Source organism: Culex quinquefasciatus, chromosome 3, assembly GCF_015732765.1.
Source record: "Culex quinquefasciatus strain JHB chromosome 3, VPISU_Cqui_1.0_pri_paternal, whole genome shotgun sequence".
In the NCBI taxonomy this organism is placed as follows: Eukaryota; Metazoa; Arthropoda; class Insecta; order Diptera; family Culicidae; genus Culex; species Culex quinquefasciatus.
In genome coordinates, this window is record NC_051863.1 from 161,334,655 (window position 1) to 161,356,194 (window position 21,540).

Below are 21,540 nucleotides of genomic sequence, written 5' to 3' on the forward strand. Positions count from 1 at the left end.
AGCATGACTCAGTTACCGAATGCTACTCGCTAACTGGACTGATCGAAAAATGACGAGGGGAATGTCAATTCAAAATATTTTTAGTAAAAATAGCAACTCAACAATGTTTGCAGAGCTTTCCCTTCAAAATTCCAAGGGAATGATGGAACGAGAGGAATCACAAATCCGCATAAATAATTTCAAGATTGTTCAGGTGTAAACCGAAAACGAGATCAAAAATTAAAGTGAAAGAATAAGGCTTTCAACTGCTTATTTAAGTGTCGGTGTATAGGACGCCGCACTGTTTAATAATTTTCTGGCGTACAGTCATCCCACATATTCGAAACGGTTTCCAGATCGGCCAATGTTCATAAAATCATAGCAAATCGATAATTTGAACTTAATGCTTCACTTTTACCTTCATTTGAAAGCTTTTCTTGCAATCTTTCGAATGCTGTATCGAACATCTGCTAATTTTAACTTTTATATAAAGTTTTCGAAGAATTACTTTGACCCTTGAAATCCACAAATTCGGAACACTTTTTTCTTACGAATGTAAACAAACTTTGGATCTCTCCAAGAGTACATATTTATTACCAAATAATGACTTCACACACTGAAACCAATGAAACTCAAGCTTAGTGATGTTTTATACATGGTTTGATACCTTTTTTGTGTGAAAATATCAGTTAAATTCAGGTGTTCCACAATTGTGGGAGGCACAATAACATCCCACAATTATGAAACATGCCATTTGGAGGCAGTGTTTTCCTGCTCTGCACAAAATAGTCTTGGATTGAAGTTTTTGTTCAAAAAGTACTATTTTTACTAGTGAAATAGAAAGATAATGTCCAAATGAAGGTTCTAAAAATAGTAAGGCCGACAGAAAAGCTACTTTTGGCATGCTATTGACAAATTATCATCAAAGTGTTCCGAATTTGTGGGTGTTCCGAATATGTGGGATGACTGTACATTCAATTTTGCCAGACCAGTCATTGAATTAAAAAAAATAAATTCTTTTTCAAATCTTCTTTTCTTGATTTTTGTGGTCCTACGTCGAAGACCAAGATTGTTTACTTTTGCTCTTTGGCTTTATCATAGATTTTGGTCTGGCCTAAGCGAGGGATAGGACACATCACCTTCCTGCAAAATTCCCTTTTTGTTACATTGAACTTCTCAAAAACATTAAAGGAAATTTTTATTTGTTGACATTGATTCTTGCTTCTGTTGACTTCTCGGCCATCTTGCTTTGTTATTGTTTTCTGCCGTTTGACTGCCTTTTACTTAGGCTAAGACCAGTTATCGAGTGCCCAGTTTAAATGCATCCAAGTTACCGAACATGTACTGTTTTCCAACCTAAACTGGCTTCCCACTTTTACTTCGGATGAGCCAAGCTTTGAGCACCGATCCTACTGGCTGTTCGATGCACAGATATACCGGAACGCTGACTAAGTAGGACAACCCGACGGTGGTCGCTGTCAGGGTGGTCACTTCCTCGTTCGAAAAGTGCAACATCTTCGGTGAAAGGTTGATCAGATATCGAATCACCAGCACGTGGATCACGTACGAACTGTAGCACAGCTTGCCCATGGTGGTCATGATCCGGGTGCTGAGCAGCCGGCGGATCCAACCTTTCGGCGAACGAAAGCACTTGATGTAGCCCAGACATACCATGGCCACGATCATGTTCCGAAAGAGCACGAAATGGAGCAGAATGCTCCAGCGCGGAATGTCAAAGACGAAGAACAGGTTGATTGGAAGGACGGAGAGAATGAAGGCTGGGATGGAGAATCCCCACATGAGGTAGTAGAACTGGAAGCAGGTATGAATATAGAACTTTACATGTTGAAAATGCTAGTAAATTACCCAAGAATCATCTAGATTTAGCTTGCCATGTCTCGACAAGTGGTACAGATATCCAGCAATCATTCCTCCGACGAGACTGTTGATATTGTTGTAACTGGGTTGGTAGATTTCCCTCAGCCAGGGGTCGTACATGAATAAAAAGGGTGATTCACTAGAACATAGACAACATTGAATACCTATATAAAATTAAGAAATTCTTCAAGCTTACCTGTGCCTTGAAGTCATGACGGATTCCAATCCAAAATGGTAAAGAATACCAACCGGGACAGCAATCGATATCATTACCAGTGCCCAAAACAGTCCCTTTACTGAGTCAGGGAATTTCCAGATCATCCATAGTATCAACACTCCCAGCAAGAATAGCTGCAAATCGGCACCGAGATACCATGCGTGCATCATGCACTGTGTGTCGTAAAAGGGTAGATTGTTGATCATCAGCACGTTTATCCACCAATTGTTCCGGCAAATGTGCTGCTCCCGAACCAGCACTTGATACCCAAGCGGTCCCAGCTCCACGCCCGGAAGGATCGCTTCAACGGTGGCCACTAGCAAGAAGAAGTAGTACACCGGAAGCAGTCGAATTAACCGGTTTATGATCTTCGTTCGAAAATATCCCGGTTCAAGTTTAGGATGGCGATGAACATCCCGTAGAAAGTTGACCATCAGCAGAAGTCCACTGATGGTGAAGAAAATTTGCACTGCAAATGCAAATATGGCCGTTCCGTAACGGCTACCAACTTCAATTGTGCACTAAAATGTTATAAAATATGATTATTTAAGATCAAGGAACTCTACAAGCCACTAACCGCTTCAGCATCTTCCGGATTTTCAACGGGCAAGTTCAGCGGAACCATCATACAGTGACCGTAAAGAATGAAGAAGTTGATAACCACTCGCAGTCCGTCGATGTAGGCAAAGTCCAGATAGATATCTGATGTGCTTTCTTCCGTCAGTTTGTTCCAGTTTCGACGGATTGAGAACGAGGATACGATAGTGTTACTTCGGTTTACGCCGAAAATTTCACACAAGTTGGCAACCAACAATATTACGGAAAATGTTAAGACTATCGTAAAAAGTGTTATTTTCAAGATATCCGGAACGGACAGGCGTGGAAATTCTGAAGACTCTAAACTGGTTAAGATACTGGAGAAGGTTTCATCTCCCGGTGCAGGTGCATTGCTTAGACAATACTCGATTTTGAGTATCCATGATATGTAAGATTGTAGCGTCGCTCCAGCCGATTATTTACGCAAATGTTGATCAACTTGCTGTAGTTTTGCAAGTACGGCTGCAGTTCGTCATCCCAATGCAAAGTATTGTACATGTGCTGTTGGCAAAGTCACAAAACTAGTTCCACATTGCTCAACGTTTATTTCTCAAACTCACCCTGAACTCGATCGGAAATTCATCATAGTAAAGTCGTTTCTGTTCCTCATAGCTGAGTCGCACCACTTCCTGTTCACAGTCCTGCACACAGATGGCGTGCTCCAGCAGATTGCGCCTGAATTGCTGCACCAAGCGGGTACCTTTGTGGTCGTGGATGCTGCGGAACGGATCGTCGGCCTTGGTAATCACTTTCACGTAACAAAACACAGCTTCGCTGAAGTAGTGCTCGCGGCACTGAGTCAGATTGTCGTAATCGAACAACGGTGGAACTATCGTTCCGGTGGCCACCTCCAAGGTGGCTCCTACGACGAGCAGCCAACCGAAGCTCATGATGACCGGAACTGCACGGAAGTAAGCAGCATCTGGGCGCAACCATACCTCACAGTGGTGCAAGAAGTCCGAACAGAAACGTTGTTTTTGCAAACAACACGAACGAAAGTAGATCGTGATACTATTTCGCAATGTTGATGAACCAACAAAATAGGAAGTTCTTCAGCGAGACCACAATAAACCTATGTGCTTTAATGTTTAAAGTCACGTTTCGCTCAAAATTACATCACACTTCGTTCCATATTAACGCATCACTGGCCAAAACCTTCGTTGCACTGCCCCGAATAAGGCATATTCCAAAGCTAGCATCCACAGCGTCCCGAGCACCATGCTGTCCGTCTGGCTCGTAACCATCGGAACGATCCTCCAGCTGGCGTCCGGCTCCATCGTTCCACCACTGTTTGACTACGACAGCCTGACGCAATGTCGCCAGGATCACTCCGCCGCGGCCGTTTTCTGCTACGTGAAGGTGATCACCAAGATCGACGATCCGTTCCGCAGCGCACTCGACGTCAACAGTACCCGAGTGGTTCAGCAATTCAGGCGCAATCTGCTGGATCAAGCCATCTGTGTGCAGGACTGCGAGCGGGAAGTGGCCGCATTGAGTGAGGAGGATCGGGATCGCCTGTACTGCGAGGAGTTTCCGGTTGAATTTAGGGTGAGTTGTGAAATGTTATCCAAAGGCGTTGTGCAAATTTTGAAATTATATCTACAGCATATCTTCAGCACGTGGCATTGGCAAGAACAGCTGGAACCCTACCAGAAAAAGTACAGCAAATTGATCAACATTTGCGTGAATAATCGTTTGGAGCAACGTTACAACCTTGCATACCATGGATACTCGAAGATCGAGTATTGTTTTGATAACAAATCTGCAACGGATACCTACGGTAGGACTGACGGGTTGATCTTCTTTCAATTTTGAAGACGTTCAAATTTCAGATGTCCTGAAGATGACCTTCATCGCAATGGTCACGGCGCTTCTCATAACATGGCTGTATGCCAATCTGTGTGATCTTTTCGACAAAAACCGAGAAAGCACGATCGTCTCTTCGTTTTCACTGCGTCGAACATGGGCCAACTTCACGGAAGAGTCCAAATCGGACCTGTACAAGGACTTCGCCTACATTGACGGACTGCGGGTGGTCATCAACTTTATCATCCTGTACGGACACTGTATGATGGTTCCGCTAAACTTGCCCGTTGTCAATCCGGAAGATCTCGAGCAGTATTCGACGGAGGTTGCAACCCGGTATCTGACCACGATGTTCGCCTTTCCGGTGCAAATTTTCTTCACCATAAGCGGATTGCTGCTGATGGTCAACTTTTTGAGGGATGTCAACCGCAAACCTAACCTGGAAGTGGGATACTTTCGGTCGAAGATTGTGAACCGGTTGATTCGACTGCTGCCAGTTTACTACTTCTTCCTGTTGGCGGCCACCGTCGGTGCGATCCTTCCAGGAGTGGAGTTGGGATTGTTGGGATATACGGTGCTAGTACGGGAACAACAAATATGCCGATCCAATTGGTGGACCAACGTGCTGATGATCAACAATCTACCGTTCTACGAGGATCAGTGTTTCTGCCATGGGTGGTATCTTGGTGCCGACTTGCAACTATTTTTGCTGGGACTGTTGATGCTGTGGGCGATCTGGAAGTTTCCAAGAGCAGCCAAGGTTCTATTTTGGGGTCTGGGAGTAGTTTCGATCGTCATTCCAGCTGTTATTCTGTACCGAAATGGAATCGAAAGCGTTATGACAACTAGGCATAGGTTGGTAATGCGGTTGGTGATCTGTAGCGTTACTTACTAAATCGACTTTCTTTGAGCAGCCAAACACCCTTCTTATTCATGTACGACGAATGGGTGAGAGAAATCTACCAACCTAGTTACAACAATATCAACAGTTTCATCGGGGGATTGATCGCCGGATATCTTTACCACCAGATCAAACATAACAAGCTGAATCTGAACAATTCCTGGGTAATACTGAGTTACACTGTAGACCAGCGATTCTCAACCTTCTTCTAGGCTGGTACCCCCTGCCATGTAAATCAAGTAGGCCCGGTACCCCCGTTGAGAATCGCTGCTGTAGACGATCAGCCACTAACCAATCCTTTTTACAGCTATACAACCTTATGCTGAAGATCGCAACCCCACTGTTCGTCCTTTCAATCCTTCCCATCAATCTGTTCTTCACGCACAACGTCCCTCAGTGGGGAATCCTGCTCCACTCCATACTCCATCGCAACATGATCGTAGTGATGGTCTGCCTGGGCTACATCAAGTGCTTCCAATCACCGAAAGGTTGGGCCCAGCGCCTTCTCAGCTCACGAGTCATGACCACCATGGGCAAACTGTGCTACAGTTCGTACGTGCTACACACCCTGCTGATTCGGTACATCGTCAACAACTCACCAGCTCTGCTGCACTTTTCGGCGGGTGATGTGACCGTCCTGACCTTGGCCACCGTTGGACTGTCCTATGTGGTCAGTGTTCCGGTTTATCTGACCGTTGAGCAACCTATTAGTACGGTGCTGAAGAACTGGTACTCTAAGAGTAAGAAACCGAAGGGAGCTTAAGAATCAGCAGTTGTGTGACCTAATAAAATGCACAGTTGACCTGCATTCGACTCAAATAAACTCATAAACTGCAACAAGAGTACTTTTATTCTTGTTCATTATCCTAGGGTTTATTACCCACGTACCCTGAACAGAAGTTCTTTTGTTCTGCAATCGAGATTGAAAGGTACAACCAAGTTCATCCACCTTTTTAGTTGTGCATTATACAGGCGGAACAGTTCCGTAAACCTTCTGTTGATGTAGAACGGTTTCGATTTCTCAAGGTGATGGATGCAACTTTTACTTAACTGATGGAGCTGGGAGTAGACTCAGCAAGTTTGACTTGACTGTTGAGAGCGGATCAGCCCAATGGTCCAGAGTCCTTTTCGTATGCACTTACCCTAGAAGACCATGCCAGGACAGGGTTCTTCTGGATACTGTCAGGAATCGAGACGCTATTCATTCCCATCGTGTAGACGCGTTAACATGCGTAGTGCAGTTGGTGTGAGCTAATTTAAGTGATTTTTTTTGTGATTTGTGGAAATGGTGCGAAAATGTGTGACTTCAGCTATTATTACTTGTTTCGTCCTTGCCAGATGTGTTGTCTCCAGCGATCCATTTATCGATCGTAAGTTAAGTGTTCTCTTTCTATGTTACCAAAAACAAATAAGTGATTTAAAAAAACATCTTCAGTGTACCAATACCTTCGGATGCCCAAGTTGTTCGCATACGACGATTACGATGAATGCTTCAACGGATACTCCTCGCTGGACCCGATGTACTGCGTGGTCCGTTCGGTCATCAAGCCAAACAATCGGTCTGACCTTTGGAACTTGATTGAGGTAAGTTTAAAAGAGTAAAAAATGTTAACATTAAACTTCCTGGTTTGATTTTCTAGAATTTTTCCAACGATACCTATCGCCACTTCCGGCACAATCACTTGGATCGTGGAATCTGTGTAGAGCGTTGTCGGCGAGCGCTTGTTGGACTTCAGAATGACACTCTTCAACAGTTGTACGTGGACAAATTCCAAATTGACTTTGCTGTAAGTGCTATTTTTGAGTGTGGTATTCGTACCTAATATGTGATTTTTTAGTACATAATGGAACCGGCGTCATTCGAGAATGGAGCGAAAGACAGATCGACCTACGGTCAATTGATCAACGTGTGCGTCAACCACGAACTAAACAGGTCCCACAATCTCTCTGCTTACTCCGAGATCGAGTACTGCACTCGACCAGAGCGTCGAATCAATCTAGATCTGCTGGATCTGAGCTTCATCGCCGTATCATTGCTGTTGATATTTCTGGTGATGGCGTCCAGCTGGTTCGATCACCAACTGAACCTTCGGCAGCATGAAGCTGATCATTACCGGAAGAACCTTGCTTGTTCAAGTTAGTGAACAAGTTGGTTTGTGCACGACAACCCCTAACCTTACTTCCAACTCCTCCAGAAACCATGCTGCTTACGGCGTTCTCCCTGAAGCGCAACTGGCACCGCCTGACCGGTCAGTCCCGCGATCAGCTCAACGATGATCTGCGCTTCTTCCAGACGATTCGCTTTCTAACGTTCTGCCTGGTGGTCATGAGTCACTGCTGGATCAACTACACCATCACCCCGGTCCACAATCCGTACACGCTCGAGCAGACCTACTACAGTCCGGCCCGGCATGCCGTCATCAACGGGGGCCAGATTCTGCAGACGTTCTTCCTGTTCAGTGGGTTTCTGCTGAGTGTGCACTTTTTCAACACCCGAACGCAGCTGCGTGGGAGATCTCTCGGGTGGGGCGTGGTCCTGGTGGTGGTTTGCTACAGATTCGTGCGACTGACGCCGGTTTATGCGTACGTGCTGCTGCTGCACGCGACCTGGTTGGCCAAGTTCCAGGATGGTCCACTGTGGAAGCGGGGCGTGGATCCGGAGCGGTACTTCTGTCGGAAGAATTGGTGGACCAATTTGCTGTACGCGAACAACTATGTGCACGTGGAGGAACCGGTAATTTTATACTATAGACTTGTACAAATTGACAAAAACCTTTTGTTTTGCAGTGCATCCAAGCTTCGTGGTATCTTGCAACAGATTTTCAACTGTTCACCCTTGGAATGATACTGGTCGTGGCAGTCGTGAAGTACTGAATCCCTAACTCTGTAGTGGCTTTTGATTCATCACATGAACCTTTCTCAGATATCCCCGGCTGAAACTCAAACTTTACTCCTTGGCGGCAGCAGTTTCGATCATTCTTCCAGCTCTTGTAATCTACTTTGGAGAGTTTGATGGAACCTTCATTGTTCGCTTACAGTTAGTTATTATATATTTATTTATTTTTTAAATTTTATGCAAACCTATCAAATCTATTCACCGCAGGGATCAACGCTTCTACTACTGGTACGATCGAATGTACCGTGAAGTCTACATTCCCACCCACACCAATATGGGGTGCTACTTGGGAGGAATAATTTTAGGTGCAATTTACTACAGTCAGCGAAATAATCACGCCGTGGGCAATCGAGCTTGGGTACGTTTCCAGCCATTGATTGTAGTAACTAAATTTCACACCACGTCCTTTATTTCAGTACCTCCAACTACTCTGGTACGCCGTCGTTCCCGTTGGCTTTCTCACCATGATGAGCAACGTAATCTTCTACCAGAACAACTTTGAGAAGCCCTCGCTTTGGATGGCCCTGTTCTACCCAGCGATGAAGAACTCGTGGGTTCTGCTGGGGGCCATCTCGCTGTACGGAATGATCTACGAGTACAACAAGCTGGTAAAGGATTTCCTCAGCTCCAGCTTCTTCGTCCCACTGGGAAGATTGAGCTACTGTGCGTACGTGTGCCACATGGCACTGCTCAAGTTGGTCTTTTTTGGCACGCGGGAAACGAGATACTTTGGGCAGATGGCATTGGTAAGAACGTGAAACCGTTTCCAAATTAAACGCAACTAATCGTGCAATTTTAGATTTCCTCGACAATTATGGTCGTCATTTTGTCCTATGCTTTTGCCCTCTTCCTGGCACTTCTACTGGAGCTTCCCGTAACTGCCATCCAGAAGTATCTATTTGCTGGAAAACTAGGCTAGTATTACAGTACAAAACCAAACTCACTGTGCAGCTAACGGTTATTTTTTTCAGAAAATGGTATCAAATCCGAAAACTCGCGGTCACGCCATCAAAACGACATGAACGATGAAAACGACCCGCAACGAAACTTTGCTGTGCAGTAAATGCAGTCCAACCGATTCAAACGAGTAAGCAAAAGAAAAGTAATAAACTGGAAAACGCCTGAATGAATACTACCTGGTGTCATGCGTTTTATTCTGGGATACTGTTGATAATGCGATGCAGTGTTTCTGAAAACTTGATTTTAATTAAATGCGATAAGCATGAAAAATAAAATTGGGTGGATTCGCACCACAAAACAAAACAAAATTTCAATCATCCGAAATTTGATCAATTCGAGTTTAGCCATCCCTACACGCAAACGAGAAATCCGTGAGGTTGGCCCTCCCAATTTGAGTTGAGTGGGACAGAGCTGAAATCGCGCGGAAATCCCTCCCGAATTGAACGGTCTCGAAAATTCACGCATACCATCACAGGAAAATGTCGAAATGTTTCAAATTCATAGAGTTATCTAAGCCCGCTCTCACGCACACTAGCACGTCATTTGTTTTGCTGGACGGTACAAAATTTAACCTCACTTTTTTTCGTGTACGTACACGCTATACATGCGCACGTAGATAACTCTATTGACCAAGAACGTAAACACTCGAAGGGAAGTTGAATATCGCACGTCAGTGCTGTGCACAAGTATTCGTGCATAATTTGTATCACCGATCAGCACAAATTCACTTAGCAGGGTGGTGCAAGGCTGACATGGTTCAAACAAATGGAAACATTGAAGAATTTACTTCTAATTGATTAATTGTTTAATTATTTATTTTATTCAAATTAATAAATGATTGCGGTCAAATTTAAAATTTGTAAATTTGAAAATTTGACAATTTGACAATTTGACAATTTGACAATTTGACAATTTCACAATTTGACAATTTGACAATTTGACAATTTGACAATTTGACAATTTGACAATTTGACAATTTGACAATTTGACAATTTGACAATTTGACAATTTGACAATTTGACAATTTGACAATTTGACAATTTGACAATTTGACAATTTGACAATTTGACAATTTGACAATTTGACAATTTGACAATTTGACAATTTGACAATTTGACAATTTGACAATTTGACAATTTGACAATTTGACAATTTGACAATTTGACAATTTGACAATTTGACAATTTGACAATTTGACAATTTGACAATTTGACAATTTGACAATTTGACAATTTGACAATTTGACAATTTGACAATTTGACAATTTGACAATTTGACAATTTGACAATTTGACAATTTGACAATTTGACAATTTGACAATTTGACAATTTGACAATTTGACAATTTGACAATTTGACAATTTGACAATTTGACAATTTGACAATTTGACAATTTGACAATTTGACAATTTGACAATTTGACAATTTGACAATTTGACAATTTGACAATTTGACAATTTGAAAATTTGACAATTTGACAATTTGACAATTTGACAATTTGACAATTTGACAATTTGACAATTTGACAATTTGGCAATTTGACAATTTGACAATTTGACGTTTTGACATTTTGACATTTTGATTTTTCAACAATTATAATTATTCAAATTTAAGTTTTTGATTGCCTGTATTATTACAATATAGACTTGATTATCCAAAGCCTCGCATATCCGAATTTTTGAAATTTTCGGTTAGTTGAACTTCGGATAATCAAATCATGAGCGATAAAAATTGTTTCGTATTTTTTTTTTCATTTTTTGCCTTCCTCACTGAGAAGGGGCTATAAAATCACTCGGAAAATGAATTTTTCAATTTGACCTCCTAGAACTACCCTCATTTACACTTATCGACTCAAATTCTGAACAAATGTCTGTGCGTGTGTGGAGATGTTGATCAAAAATATGCACTTGATTTTCTCGGATTTGACTGAACGAATTATGTCCAGATGTGGTTCACTTGATTCACTTTCAGGTTCTACTGCATTGAAAATTGTACAGTTTTATATAATCGTTTAAAAGTTATGATACAAAAACTATTTACACGACTTCAAAAAAGGGTGATTTTCAACATAACCTCAAATGTCCGGGTCTGATTGCCACGAATAAAACCATGTAGGCGAAATATACCATTTCCAATCAAACATCTATCTTCGTCATATGAAGAGTTTAATGCTCGATTAAAGCTCCAAAAATACTATTTAGGCTATAAACTTACCAGCAACAGCACCGCCTCGAGTAAGCACGCAAATGTATGCTACTTACTGGCCAAAAGATCAAATTTAATGCACTTTTGATCATAATTTCTATTTTGCGAAACCATTTCTCATCATTTTGTTGGCACACACAGTGACACACGCGAGAAACCCTCAAACGCTTAATGAATATCGCCAAAATCAACTTTTAAATCCGCTTACTTTTTCACGGCGCTTTCAATACAAAACTGCCCCGAACCTTCGGCAACATGTTCTTTTGCACATTAGTTAGTCACTCACTTGAAAAATAATCCCAAAACATGTAAATAATTAGCAAGCGCCATCGAAAAACAAACGCGCCAAGTCTTTTGACGTTTGACTTTTGACGACCCATTCCAGTCGAAGGCTGAAGAAAACCGAGCGAGAAGCGAAGGCAAATAAAGAACAAAGAGTGGCCACCAGGAAATTTTCTCTACTACTCGCTACTTTTCGTGAGTGTTCGCTTAAAATTTCATCAATTTTGGCAGCACTAAGCAGACCCAAAAGAGCGCTGGAAGTAAGAAAAAACTATGCTGAAAATAGAAAAGATGGGCGCTGCAAAATGAATTCTCGTTTGATTAGAATACATTTTGGAAATATTTTTTTCAAATGCTTGTTAAAAGAATAGAATAACATTTAGAAAAAGTGAAAATAAACAGAAATGTTCACAAAAAGTTGCTCTACTCGTTGGTGTACTAGGTTTCAGTAAATTTCAAAGAACACTCCAGATTATCCAGCATCATTCAAACACGACCGCTTATTAGGCTCAAAATGGGTAAATTTCCCCTAGATGGTTGCCATTTTCTTCGAACGCAGTGTCTGTATATTCTTTACTAAAAGTCTCTAGGTAGTTGGAATTACCCTATAAATGAGAGGACCAAATTTTTGTCATACGCAGCTCATTCGGTTACGAAGGTTCTAATTATTACAAGGACTTCGGATAATCGAGTCGAGTCATATTTGAACTCCAGACAAAAAAAGTTTTTATGAGATTTGATTGCAAGGACCTTGGATTTTGGATTTTCAAGTCTAGCTGAAAAAGTCGTGTTGAATAATCACATAATTTCATTGTTTCAATTTTTTTGCAAAAAAACAAATGATAAAAAATCAAATTACATTATGAAACACGTCAAACAAGCAAAAAAAAAGTTTTATTCAACAGAAGCCATTTATAACTGGGAAACACGAATAAGCTGATAAGCGGTTAAAAAAATATTTGTTTACACCAGTTCTCCAAAACTTGCTGAATCACTCTGGGAAGCTCATCCCGACTACAACGTGTCTTGCTCGTAAAAAGAGCAAAATGTTTTCAAGAATCATGCCAAGTTTGCAAACCGTTGTCACCTAGCCGTATCGCTTCCGATATGCGCTGATACCAGCGCGATCTGCGGCTAGATCACTGACCTTCGAGGCCACCCCTAGCCCATGGCTCGTTGCGATTCACTGCGAGGTCTAATTGAACAAATTTGCACAGTCCCGATAACTAGCGTCCCTCAATGAGGTCGGCCGCAATTCCAAGCTGCCGAAATAGTTGCTCACACTTGTACATTGTGAGCAAACAAAGTGGCGCGAAATTTTGTCCGGCCAGCGCAAACAAACTGGTGGTTGATTAATAGGGTTCATCCTCGTTACCAGTGCCACTCCCAAGATCGTTGGAGTTCCCCGCGTGACGAAGCTGCTGTTAATGTCTGGCAAGAAGCACATGATTTGTGGCGCATTTTCCAGAGGAACCTGCAAATTATTTGCTACAGCCATGACAGACGCTTCCACTACATGGCACTTAGACTGCTGCTACTGATTACTTTGCTGATAGTTCTACTCCCAGACATCGCGGTTTGTTGATCTTCGGAGGTTGACCAGGTTCAAATGGGATGAAAAGTGATAGAGGTTAATCAGCCACTGATGAATTTATCTGGGTAACTGCGTAACAACTCCGGCTTGGTAGTCCGGTGCTAGTAATTAGTGGCATCCGTTGGATTTAGCGAGTTATTTAGCTGATTTAAACTATACGTTAGAATGGTGAGTTTAAAATTAACTACACAATTTATTGATGAAAAACAAAAGTGTAAATTTTTTTAGATATAAATCCTGGTTTTAAAACATAAATTTAATCATGATGATAACCAATCCAAATCATACAACACACAAATTAAATTTTCGTATAGTCCTGAGAATTACTATAACCTATTTCAAATCAATTTCACTTAGTCCAAGATGACAAAATTTTCTTTCTCCCAAGATATTATCTGGATTTGTGTGTTTGCTATTAAACCCAAAATTTCGGCGACAAATTAATTCAGCACAGTCATCTTCCTAATGAAACTCCATCTGGTGTGTTTCACGGTATGGCTCTCGCATGACTTGCAAAACTCACGTGTACGGGAACCGGTCAGCAAAAACGAAAACCGGTCCAATTTTCAAACATCTTTGAAAAAGTATGTTGAACCCTTTCCCTCCCTAATCCCAACGGTTTTGAAGGTTGGGTTCGAACATCTGTATTAATTTGATGATTTACTCCAACTGTAAGACTTATGGTAATATTTATATAACTCTTGCACTACTTAAAATAGTGATCAATAAAGAAAAAATCAGAACAAATGTTTATGTTCCCAGTAATCTAAGCAACTTATTTTAACTTTCGTTAATTTTAGTAAAAACTGAAAATATTCTTTAAATAGTTTCATAAAATGACAAAAGCAAATGGGCCGGAAAAGACCTTTATTAGTTAGACACATTTCTCTATTTAAAAATTTCAAAACAATTATCAAAGGCTCTAAAGGGTAACGACGAAGGTTGGTGAAAATTTTATACGATTTCATTTCGATTGACGCAAAATTCTCCAAAAACAAGGGAGCGAAACCAATCTCACCTGAAAGTTTCTCACCTGATGTAGCATTGACGTCACATTGATGTTCGGTTTGGCTTTGCAGGACAAATGGGAACATTAATAACGTCATGCTTCGAATTCCCGGACGCTTCGAAACCCGGACACCTCATAATATGTTATCAATTATTTGGAGCTCGTATAATAACTGTCAAAACTATTTTATTTGATGAATTCTAACATAAACTTTCATTTTTAATTTGTTTGGAACAGCGTCCAATGCCAAAACAATTGAATAAAATAGAAATGTGAATTTACCAAAAAAATAATATTTTACTTGAATATATCATATTTTTCTGAAACACCGGGAACGAAAGGCAGAAATTTATGGTTCTGATTTCCTTTAATTCTAGCAAATTTTTATACAAAATATCGATGGTTTTGATGTTAACAGCTGTTAACATATATTTGAGATATCAGTAAAATGTTGTCCAAATTTGTGCGATTCTAAAGCAAAAACGATTGTCCGGATTTCGAATCAGCTTTTATCAGTGTCCGGGATTTGAAGCACAACATGATGGAAGAATGTTAGAAAAAACATATTCTGCATGCTTTCTCTTAAAATTTACTGTTTATACTACATCCTGTTGATACTATTAAAATTCTAACATTATTTTTGCCAGCTATAACAAACATGATATGCTTCTAAATGTCCGGATTTCGAATCATGACGTTATCGAGTTCATTAATAAATTCTTTATATATATCACAGACTACTTAAGAAACGGTTGGCAAATCAGCACTTTGGCGTTTGATTACAGATTCTTAAAGCAATAAAGCTTAGTAAGAAGTGAGCAAGCAAGTCTCCACAAAAATGCAAAATAATTTGTTTAAATAGTTTAATTAAGACCTGCCAAACATACGAGAATTTCCCTTTTTTCGCGCTAAATGTTCATCTCTGAAAAATGTTCAATAATGTTATATTTAGAATAGCCATACATACTCATCTCTTGGAAACCAAAAAACACAACTTCTAAAATCGCAATCCCATAACAGCACCAAAAAGCCGTTCTTCAACTTGATCCGCATATTTTTGGATTGCTCCGCTAGCTGCCAAAAAGACAAGTTTTGAGTTGGAACTTCCCACCACCTAGCACGAGCGTTTTCCGCTTGACTCACGGAGTTGTGAATTCTTGTTGTTTGTAGACATCTCGATCGTCATTCATGCGTGTGTCTGTGATTAATCGGATTCGGACAGCAAAGTCACGGGAATCAACAGACAAAAGTGATCAATCTTGGATATATGGTTGAATTGTTTTTATTTTTGAATGTTGAATACAGAAGAGACTCAATGTTGTATAAATTGTAGTTATTTTATTTTTAGACAATTTTTCCTCTCAACTGAAAAAAAAACAGTTTGAACAGGTTATAAAAAGGCTAGTGTAGTCAATTTAAAAAATATACGAAATGTAATAAAAATTCAAGTTCAAATTATGCTATTATTTACCTTCAAATTTTGAAATCTTCGAATCCTATTAAAAGGAAGGGTGAATTTCTTTGAATTTCAAAATTTACCATTCTGTTATTAAAACAACATTGAGCAATTCTCTGAGATTTCGGTCATTCGTTTTTTTTTGTGTTTTTTAATCCGACTGAAACTTTTTGGTGCCTTCGGTATGCCGAAAAAGCCATTTGCATCATTAGTTTGTCCATATAATTTTCCATACAAATTTGGCAGCTGGCCATACAAAAATGATGTATGAAAATTCAAAAATCTGTATCTTTTGAAGGAATTTTTTGATCGATTTGCTGTCTTCGGCAGTGTTGTAGGTATGGATAAGGACTACACTAAAAAATGATACAAGGTAACAAAAACTTGGTGATTTTCAATTTCACTTTTTGTCACTAAAACTTGATTTGCAAAAAAACACTGAGGTTTTGCAGCGCGACTGTGTTCCAAATGTAGGTGGCGCCAAAATGAGGTTACTTGCCAAAAATCGTATTCCTTTCTGCTGGGTTGAAGAACAAAATCGCTTATTTCTCATTATATCCTGCATCAATCTTAAGAGCGAGTTTTTCACCGATGTGAAACAGGTCGTATCGAGGTGCTCCGATTTGGATGAAACTTTCAGCGTTTGTTTGTCTATACATGAGATGAACTCATGCCAAATATGAGCCCTCTACGACAAAGGGAAGTGGGGTAAAACGGACTTTGAAGTTTGAGGTCCAAAAAAACATGAAAAATCTTAAAATTGCTCGCATTTCCGTAAAACTTCATCAATTCCAACTCTCTTAGATGCATTCGAATGGTCTTTTGAAGCCCTTCAAAATGTGCTATAGACATCCAGGATTGGTTTGACTTTTTCTCATAGCTTTTGCAAATTACTGTTGAAAATGGATTTTTTTAAAACCTTAATAACTTTTCCCAACAGCCTCCAACACCCATACTCCCATAGGTCAACAGTTAGGGAATTTTTTGGGCAATCGCAGTTTTTCTCATAGTTTGACGATTTTTCTAGAACAAAAATTTTACAACGTTAGTTTTTGCCCTGTAGGCCTCCATAGCGGCACTTTTTGGTCTCAATTTTGACATATTCGGAATCCTCAGAAAATTTTACAATAGGTTGAGGTGTTGTAATTTTGAATTTGATTGTAAAAAAATGCCATTTAGAATTTATTAAAATATTATTTAGCATTTTGTCGGATTAAGGGTAAAACAAGTTTTCGCCTACTTGATACAGCATTTGACGTATTGATCATAGGGTAAATAAGATCTATTTCTTTTTTCAAAAATGCTTTATTTAATAATTTTTTAAAGCAATATTACAACTCCAATACTTCTAACTTACGTGAAATTGTCCGAGGATTCCGAATATGACAAAATTGAGACCAAAAAGTGCCGCTATGGAGGCCTACAGGGCAAAAACTAACGTTGTAAAATGTTTGTTCTAGAAAAATCGTCAAACTATGAGAAAAACTGCGATTGGCCATAAAGTTAATAGCGTAGGCTTATAGTCCATGAAATTCCCTAACTGTTGACCTATGGGAGTATGGGTGTTGGAGGCTGTTGGGAAAAGTTATTAAGGTTTTAAAAAAATCCATTTTTAACAGTAATTTGCAAAAGCTATGAGAAAAAGTCAAACCAATCCTGGATGTCTATAGCACATTTTGAAGGGCTTTAAAAGACCATTCGAATGCATCTAAGAGAGTTGGAATTGATGAAGTGTTACGGAAATGCGAGCAATTTTAAGATTTTCATATTTTGGACCTCAAATTTCAATGCTCGTTTTACCCCACTTTCCTTTGTCGTAGAGGGCTCATATTTGGCATGAGTTCATCTCATGTATAGACAAACAAACCCTGAAAGTTTCATCCAAATCGGAGCACCTCGATACGACCTCTAGAACAAACCGAGCAGAATCTACAAATACTGCCTCTTAATGAAACTGGTTGCAAAAGACGAGAAAAACTTTTTGCTTTAAAATTATGAACATCAATTTATGGGCGCGCAAAAATTTGTGAACTTTTTCTTTAATGAGTTTCCCGATATATATCAATGAAATAAGCAGTTTTATAGTTGATAACAGATGTGTTAAAGTATATTCAACAATATTTATTGATTTTTGACAGACTTTCTTGCCAAATAGTCCAAATTACTACACCCAAAACTGGCAGCGCTAGTCCGAGAGAATGATGGTCTCGAGTCGAGAGAATAGTGGTACCATTCACGGACGCAGAGAACACAGCTCGAGATGGGCGATAGAACTATTCTCTCGAGGTTCATTTGCAAAAAAAGTTCATCCGTCAAACAAAAAACCAAAAGTGTCGACAACGGGAATCAAACCAGAGACCTTTGACAAACCAATTCAATGACTTAGCTGCCTCGGCCACCACAGCTTGGTGACCATGGATATGTCAGAAGTCGATGTATGACACTTGTTGGAGATTTATTGATTCAACTAACGAATGAACTCATTTGTTATGATGGTGTGAGTTGGTACCATTATTCTATCGATTTTGGCACTGAGCCCTCAATAAATTTTGAGAGAACGATTATCTCGATTCTGAGTTTTGGGTGTATCTTTTTCTAAAATTACATTTTTCTCATAGAAAAATCAAACAAATATTGGAAAGTTGTACAACAAATTGTTGGAAATATTTTTTCTCATCCAAATCTAGCATAAGTTTTATAAAAATGTTGATTTTGAAGGAAAAAACACAATTTTTCAAAAAATCATAGGTTTACGCTATTTGTTCATAGGTGGCGTCTTGTGTCTTTTTGCTTTGTTGCAAATTCTCTATTTTTTTAATAAAATTTTTTAGGCTCAAACATTTTAGAAATTTTCAGAACGGGCAATAAATCTTTGACCGATTCATGATTTTTTTAAACAATACTGATTTTTTTTCTAAAAAAAAAGAAATATTGGTCGCAGTTCATAATTTGTGTAAATTTTGGATGACTCAAGTTTCATCGCAACTTATGAAAGTAAAAACAAATTTAACAAAAAAAAACTGAAATACAATATGTCGAGTTGTATAGAAGATTTGCAGCAAAGCTAAAAGACATAGTCACCACCTATGAACAAATAGCGTAAACCTATGATTTTTTGAAAAAATGTGTTTTTCCTTCCTAATCAACATTTTTATAAAACTTATGCCGGATTCGGATGAGAAAAATTATTTCCAACAATTTGATGTACAACTCTCCAATATTTGTTTGATTTTTCTATGAGAAAACTGTAAATTTAGAAAAAGATAGTAATTTGGACTATTTGGCAACAGATTCTGTCAAAAATCAATAAAAATTGTTGAATAAACGTTAACGCATCTGTTATCAACTATATAAATGTTTTTTTCATTGATATATACGGGGAAACTAATTTTTTCTTGTTCCAAAACATGTTTTTTTAAAGAAAAAGGTCGCAAATTTTTGCGCGCCCAAAAATTGATGTTCATTATTTTAAAGCAAAAAATTTTTCTCGTCTTTTGCAACCAGTTTCATTATGATTGATGCAGGAAATCATGAGAAATAAGCGATTTTGTTCTTCAATTCAGCAGAAAGGAATACGATTTTTGGCAAGTAACCTCATTTTGGCGCCACCTACATTTGAAACACAGTCGCGCTGCAAAACCTCAATTCACAGTAAAATATTCTGCTAAAACGCTCAACCAAACCACAACTGAAATACAACTTCTTTTTTTTTTTCATTACACCCAAAGTTAAAGAACGAGGGGATAGTCCTCACGGAAAGAAACGTGAGGAAAGTGCTATATTGCGAGAGTATAGTCCTCTCGCGAGTTCATTCGTTCATTGGAACAGTTCATCCTATGAGTGGCTTATATGGACACATGACCGCCACTTAGTCACCGAACCGTGGTGGCCCATACGGCAAAAGCACGGTACAATATGCCAAAGGTCTCGGGTTCGAGTCTCGGTACCGGTACTTTTTTTTTGATAGATGAACTTTTTGGAAAATGAACCATGAGTAAAGTACTCGCGGTAATTTCGGGATTTATCCTCTCCGTCCGCACACAGTACCATTTTACTACCGAATCGTGCTCTTTATCCTCTCGTATGGCGATGCCCAGTTCTGGGTGTATAATTGGAATTGGTAATTGGTAATTGAATTTGTAATATTTTTATTACCAAAATTGTGTTAAAAAATTAACAAATATCAATCAGTATTTTGATGCCTATCTAGATAATACAAGAGAGCACACGGGCATCGATTTGTTAACTAATTCGAAACGCTTTGAGAAAAGCTAATTTTGAAAATTCTAGATCGAATTCTAAATGATTCCATTCAAGTAAAAATTGATTTCATAACAATAGAAAAATACAATGCGTCATTTGGAGCAACATTTTGAAGGTATTTATCAATTTATTCTCTGAAATAAAGCAGGAACCTGTTCTTAATGGTGATCTTCAACCTAAACCTCTGTAAACTAATCTCCCTAAAAACGAAGCAAAAAAAAAACAAAACGAAAACAACGCCTCCACGTGCACCTTCTCACCACGTTTTCCGCGCCACAACACGAAACAACGTGGCGTGGTCGATTGGAAAGTCTAACGTGCGCGCGAGAGGAGAAACAGACGACGACGACGACGGCAGAAGCGACAAGGATCGCGAAAAATCAGGTAAGAATTTGCTCACCGTTGCGGGGACTGTTTACATTAGCCGGACCGTTGCGTTGGGTTGAGTGGGAAAAGATCGCCCCTTTCCCGGTTAGTTGCTCGCGGGATCTCGTCGCGATCGGAGCGAAAATTAGAAAAGACTTGAACGTTGGAACAGCGGGAAAGTTGTGCAAAACTGTTTTGGGAAAAAAATCTAGAGCTTATAAAAAGTGGAACAAAATGACTACACTTTTGAAATTTACGTTTGTGATAACCGTGTGGTTGGTGAACAGTGCTGTTGGTAGTGATTCGTTCATAGAATGTGAGTGATTTGAAATTGAAGACCCATTTACAATTCAAAGCTGCGATTTATCGGCTGGGAAAACTAATAATTCAATGGAAATGGCCGGAAATGAAGCGTAACCATGTGTGTGATGAGTGTTCTGATAAATGTGGCAATCAATAGTGGATTGAATAAGCGTGCTAATGTTGAATAATAGTGAATCTTGAACACATTTGTAAATGATTCTCACTGACTTTAAGAAGGTTCAATGTTCTATGAAAAATAAAATATTATGATATGTAACAGAGATATGAAAAAAATCAACCTAGAGTAAACATACGGGTTAAGAAAAAAGGAGAAATTTGTCTGGAAATATCTTTTTTTTTTTTTCAAGATTTGGAGTTAGTTGTTAAAACCAACCCAACATTTAGTAAATACTCTATAGCACAGAAAAAAATCAATTCTCGAAATCGTGAATCAAATTCACGAATGTGAAAACCACGAAGTAATTTATTCATGAGAATGGTGCATTTGCACTATAAACGTGCATATATTTCTTCTTGGTTCTCGCATTCGTGAATTTAATTCACGATTTCAAGAATTAATTTTTTTCCGTGTGGTTAAGTTATGATAAATTTTTTGAGTAACTCAGATTTAATAAAATTCTAAATTATTTCACAAATAATAATGCGGAAAATTAATGATCAGAGTTTTGATAATTTCACTGAAATAAAAATAAATGTATAAAATTCCTAAATTCTAGGAATTTTGCATCCTTTTCTTATTTAGTAATAAAAAAACCCAATAACTAGATAAGGAATGTAGGCAAAATTCCTAGAATTTAGGAATCTGGTA

At 39.1% G+C, this 21,540-nt stretch overlaps 4 protein-coding genes across 4 annotated transcripts in view; 3 read left to right on the forward strand and 1 right to left on the reverse strand.

The window, feature by feature from the left end:
- Positions 1-1,335: 1,335 nt before the first annotated feature.
- On the reverse strand, positions 1,336-3,561 carry LOC6041100 (regulator of hypoxia-inducible factor 1). Its single transcript, XM_038261317.1, has 6 exons — positions 3,232-3,561; positions 3,037-3,172; positions 2,652-2,788; positions 2,054-2,595; positions 1,846-1,996; positions 1,336-1,791 (listed from the first exon to the last, which is right to left on the reverse strand). The coding sequence occupies exons 1-6, from the start codon at positions 3,559-3,561 to the stop codon at positions 1,336-1,338; spliced, it is 1,752 nt and encodes a 583-aa protein (XP_038117245.1).
- A 328-nt stretch (positions 3,562-3,889) lies between these two features.
- LOC6041099 (regulator of hypoxia-inducible factor 1) lies at positions 3,890-6,141 on the forward strand. The gene is made up of 5 exons (XM_001850355.2): positions 3,890-4,219; positions 4,277-4,451; positions 4,504-5,332; positions 5,392-5,542; positions 5,686-6,141. Exons 1-5 carry the CDS (start codon positions 3,890-3,892, stop codon positions 6,139-6,141), a joined length of 1,941 nt encoding a protein of 646 aa, XP_001850407.2.
- A 456-nt stretch (positions 6,142-6,597) lies between these two features.
- LOC6041098 (nose resistant to fluoxetine protein 6) lies at positions 6,598-9,454 on the forward strand. Its single transcript, XM_038263329.1, has 11 exons — positions 6,598-6,748; positions 6,814-6,962; positions 7,019-7,165; positions 7,217-7,514; positions 7,574-8,112; positions 8,166-8,245; positions 8,302-8,415; positions 8,482-8,632; positions 8,691-9,020; positions 9,074-9,188; positions 9,246-9,454. The coding sequence occupies exons 1-11, from the start codon at positions 6,664-6,666 to the stop codon at positions 9,335-9,337; spliced, it is 2,100 nt and encodes a 699-aa protein (XP_038119257.1). The 5' UTR covers positions 6,598-6,663; the 3' UTR covers positions 9,338-9,454.
- An 11,047-nt stretch (positions 9,455-20,501) lies between these two features.
- Positions 20,502-21,540, forward strand: part of LOC6037316 (nose resistant to fluoxetine protein 6) — a 35,405-nt gene continuing 34,366 nt past the window's right edge. Inside the window, exon 1 of the mRNA XM_001847191.2 lies at positions 20,502-20,724. Coding sequence (XP_001847243.2) covers positions 20,643-20,724 — 82 coding nt within the window. The 5' untranslated portion in view covers positions 20,502-20,642. The remainder of the gene's footprint in view (positions 20,725-21,540) is intronic.

What these genes read in the sequence shown, in the direction of transcription:
- LOC6041100 (XM_038261317.1), bottom strand. Translation starts at nt 3,561, where the DNA reads ATGAGCTTCGGTTGGCTGCTCGTCGTAGGAGCCACCTTGGAGGTGGCC. An exon ending in AATTTCCGATCGAGTTCAGG is followed by an intron (nt 3,173 to 3,231) that starts GTGAGTTTGAGA and finishes CTTTGCCAACAG; the next exon opens with CACATGTACAATACTTTGCA. An exon ending in TAAATCTAGATGATTCTTGG is followed by an intron (nt 1,792 to 1,845) that starts GTAATTTACTAG and finishes ACCTGCTTCCAG; the next exon opens with TTCTACTACCTCATGTGGGG.
- LOC6041099 (XM_001850355.2), top strand. Translation starts at nt 3,890, where the DNA reads ATGCTGTCCGTCTGGCTCGTAACCATCGGAACGATCCTCCAGCTGGCG. An exon ending in ATCTGCAACGGATACCTACG is followed by an intron (nt 4,452 to 4,503) that starts GTAGGACTGACG and finishes TTCAAATTTCAG; the next exon opens with ATGTCCTGAAGATGACCTTC. An exon ending in GTTATGACAACTAGGCATAG is followed by an intron (nt 5,333 to 5,391) that starts GTTGGTAATGCG and finishes TTCTTTGAGCAG; the next exon opens with CCAAACACCCTTCTTATTCA.
- LOC6041098 (XM_038263329.1), top strand. Translation starts at nt 6,664, where the DNA reads ATGGTGCGAAAATGTGTGACTTCAGCTATTATTACTTGTTTCGTCCTT. An exon ending in AATTCCAAATTGACTTTGCT is followed by an intron (nt 7,166 to 7,216) that starts GTAAGTGCTATT and finishes GTGATTTTTTAG; the next exon opens with TACATAATGGAACCGGCGTC. An exon ending in CCGTGGGCAATCGAGCTTGG is followed by an intron (nt 8,633 to 8,690) that starts GTACGTTTCCAG and finishes CCTTTATTTCAG; the next exon opens with TACCTCCAACTACTCTGGTA.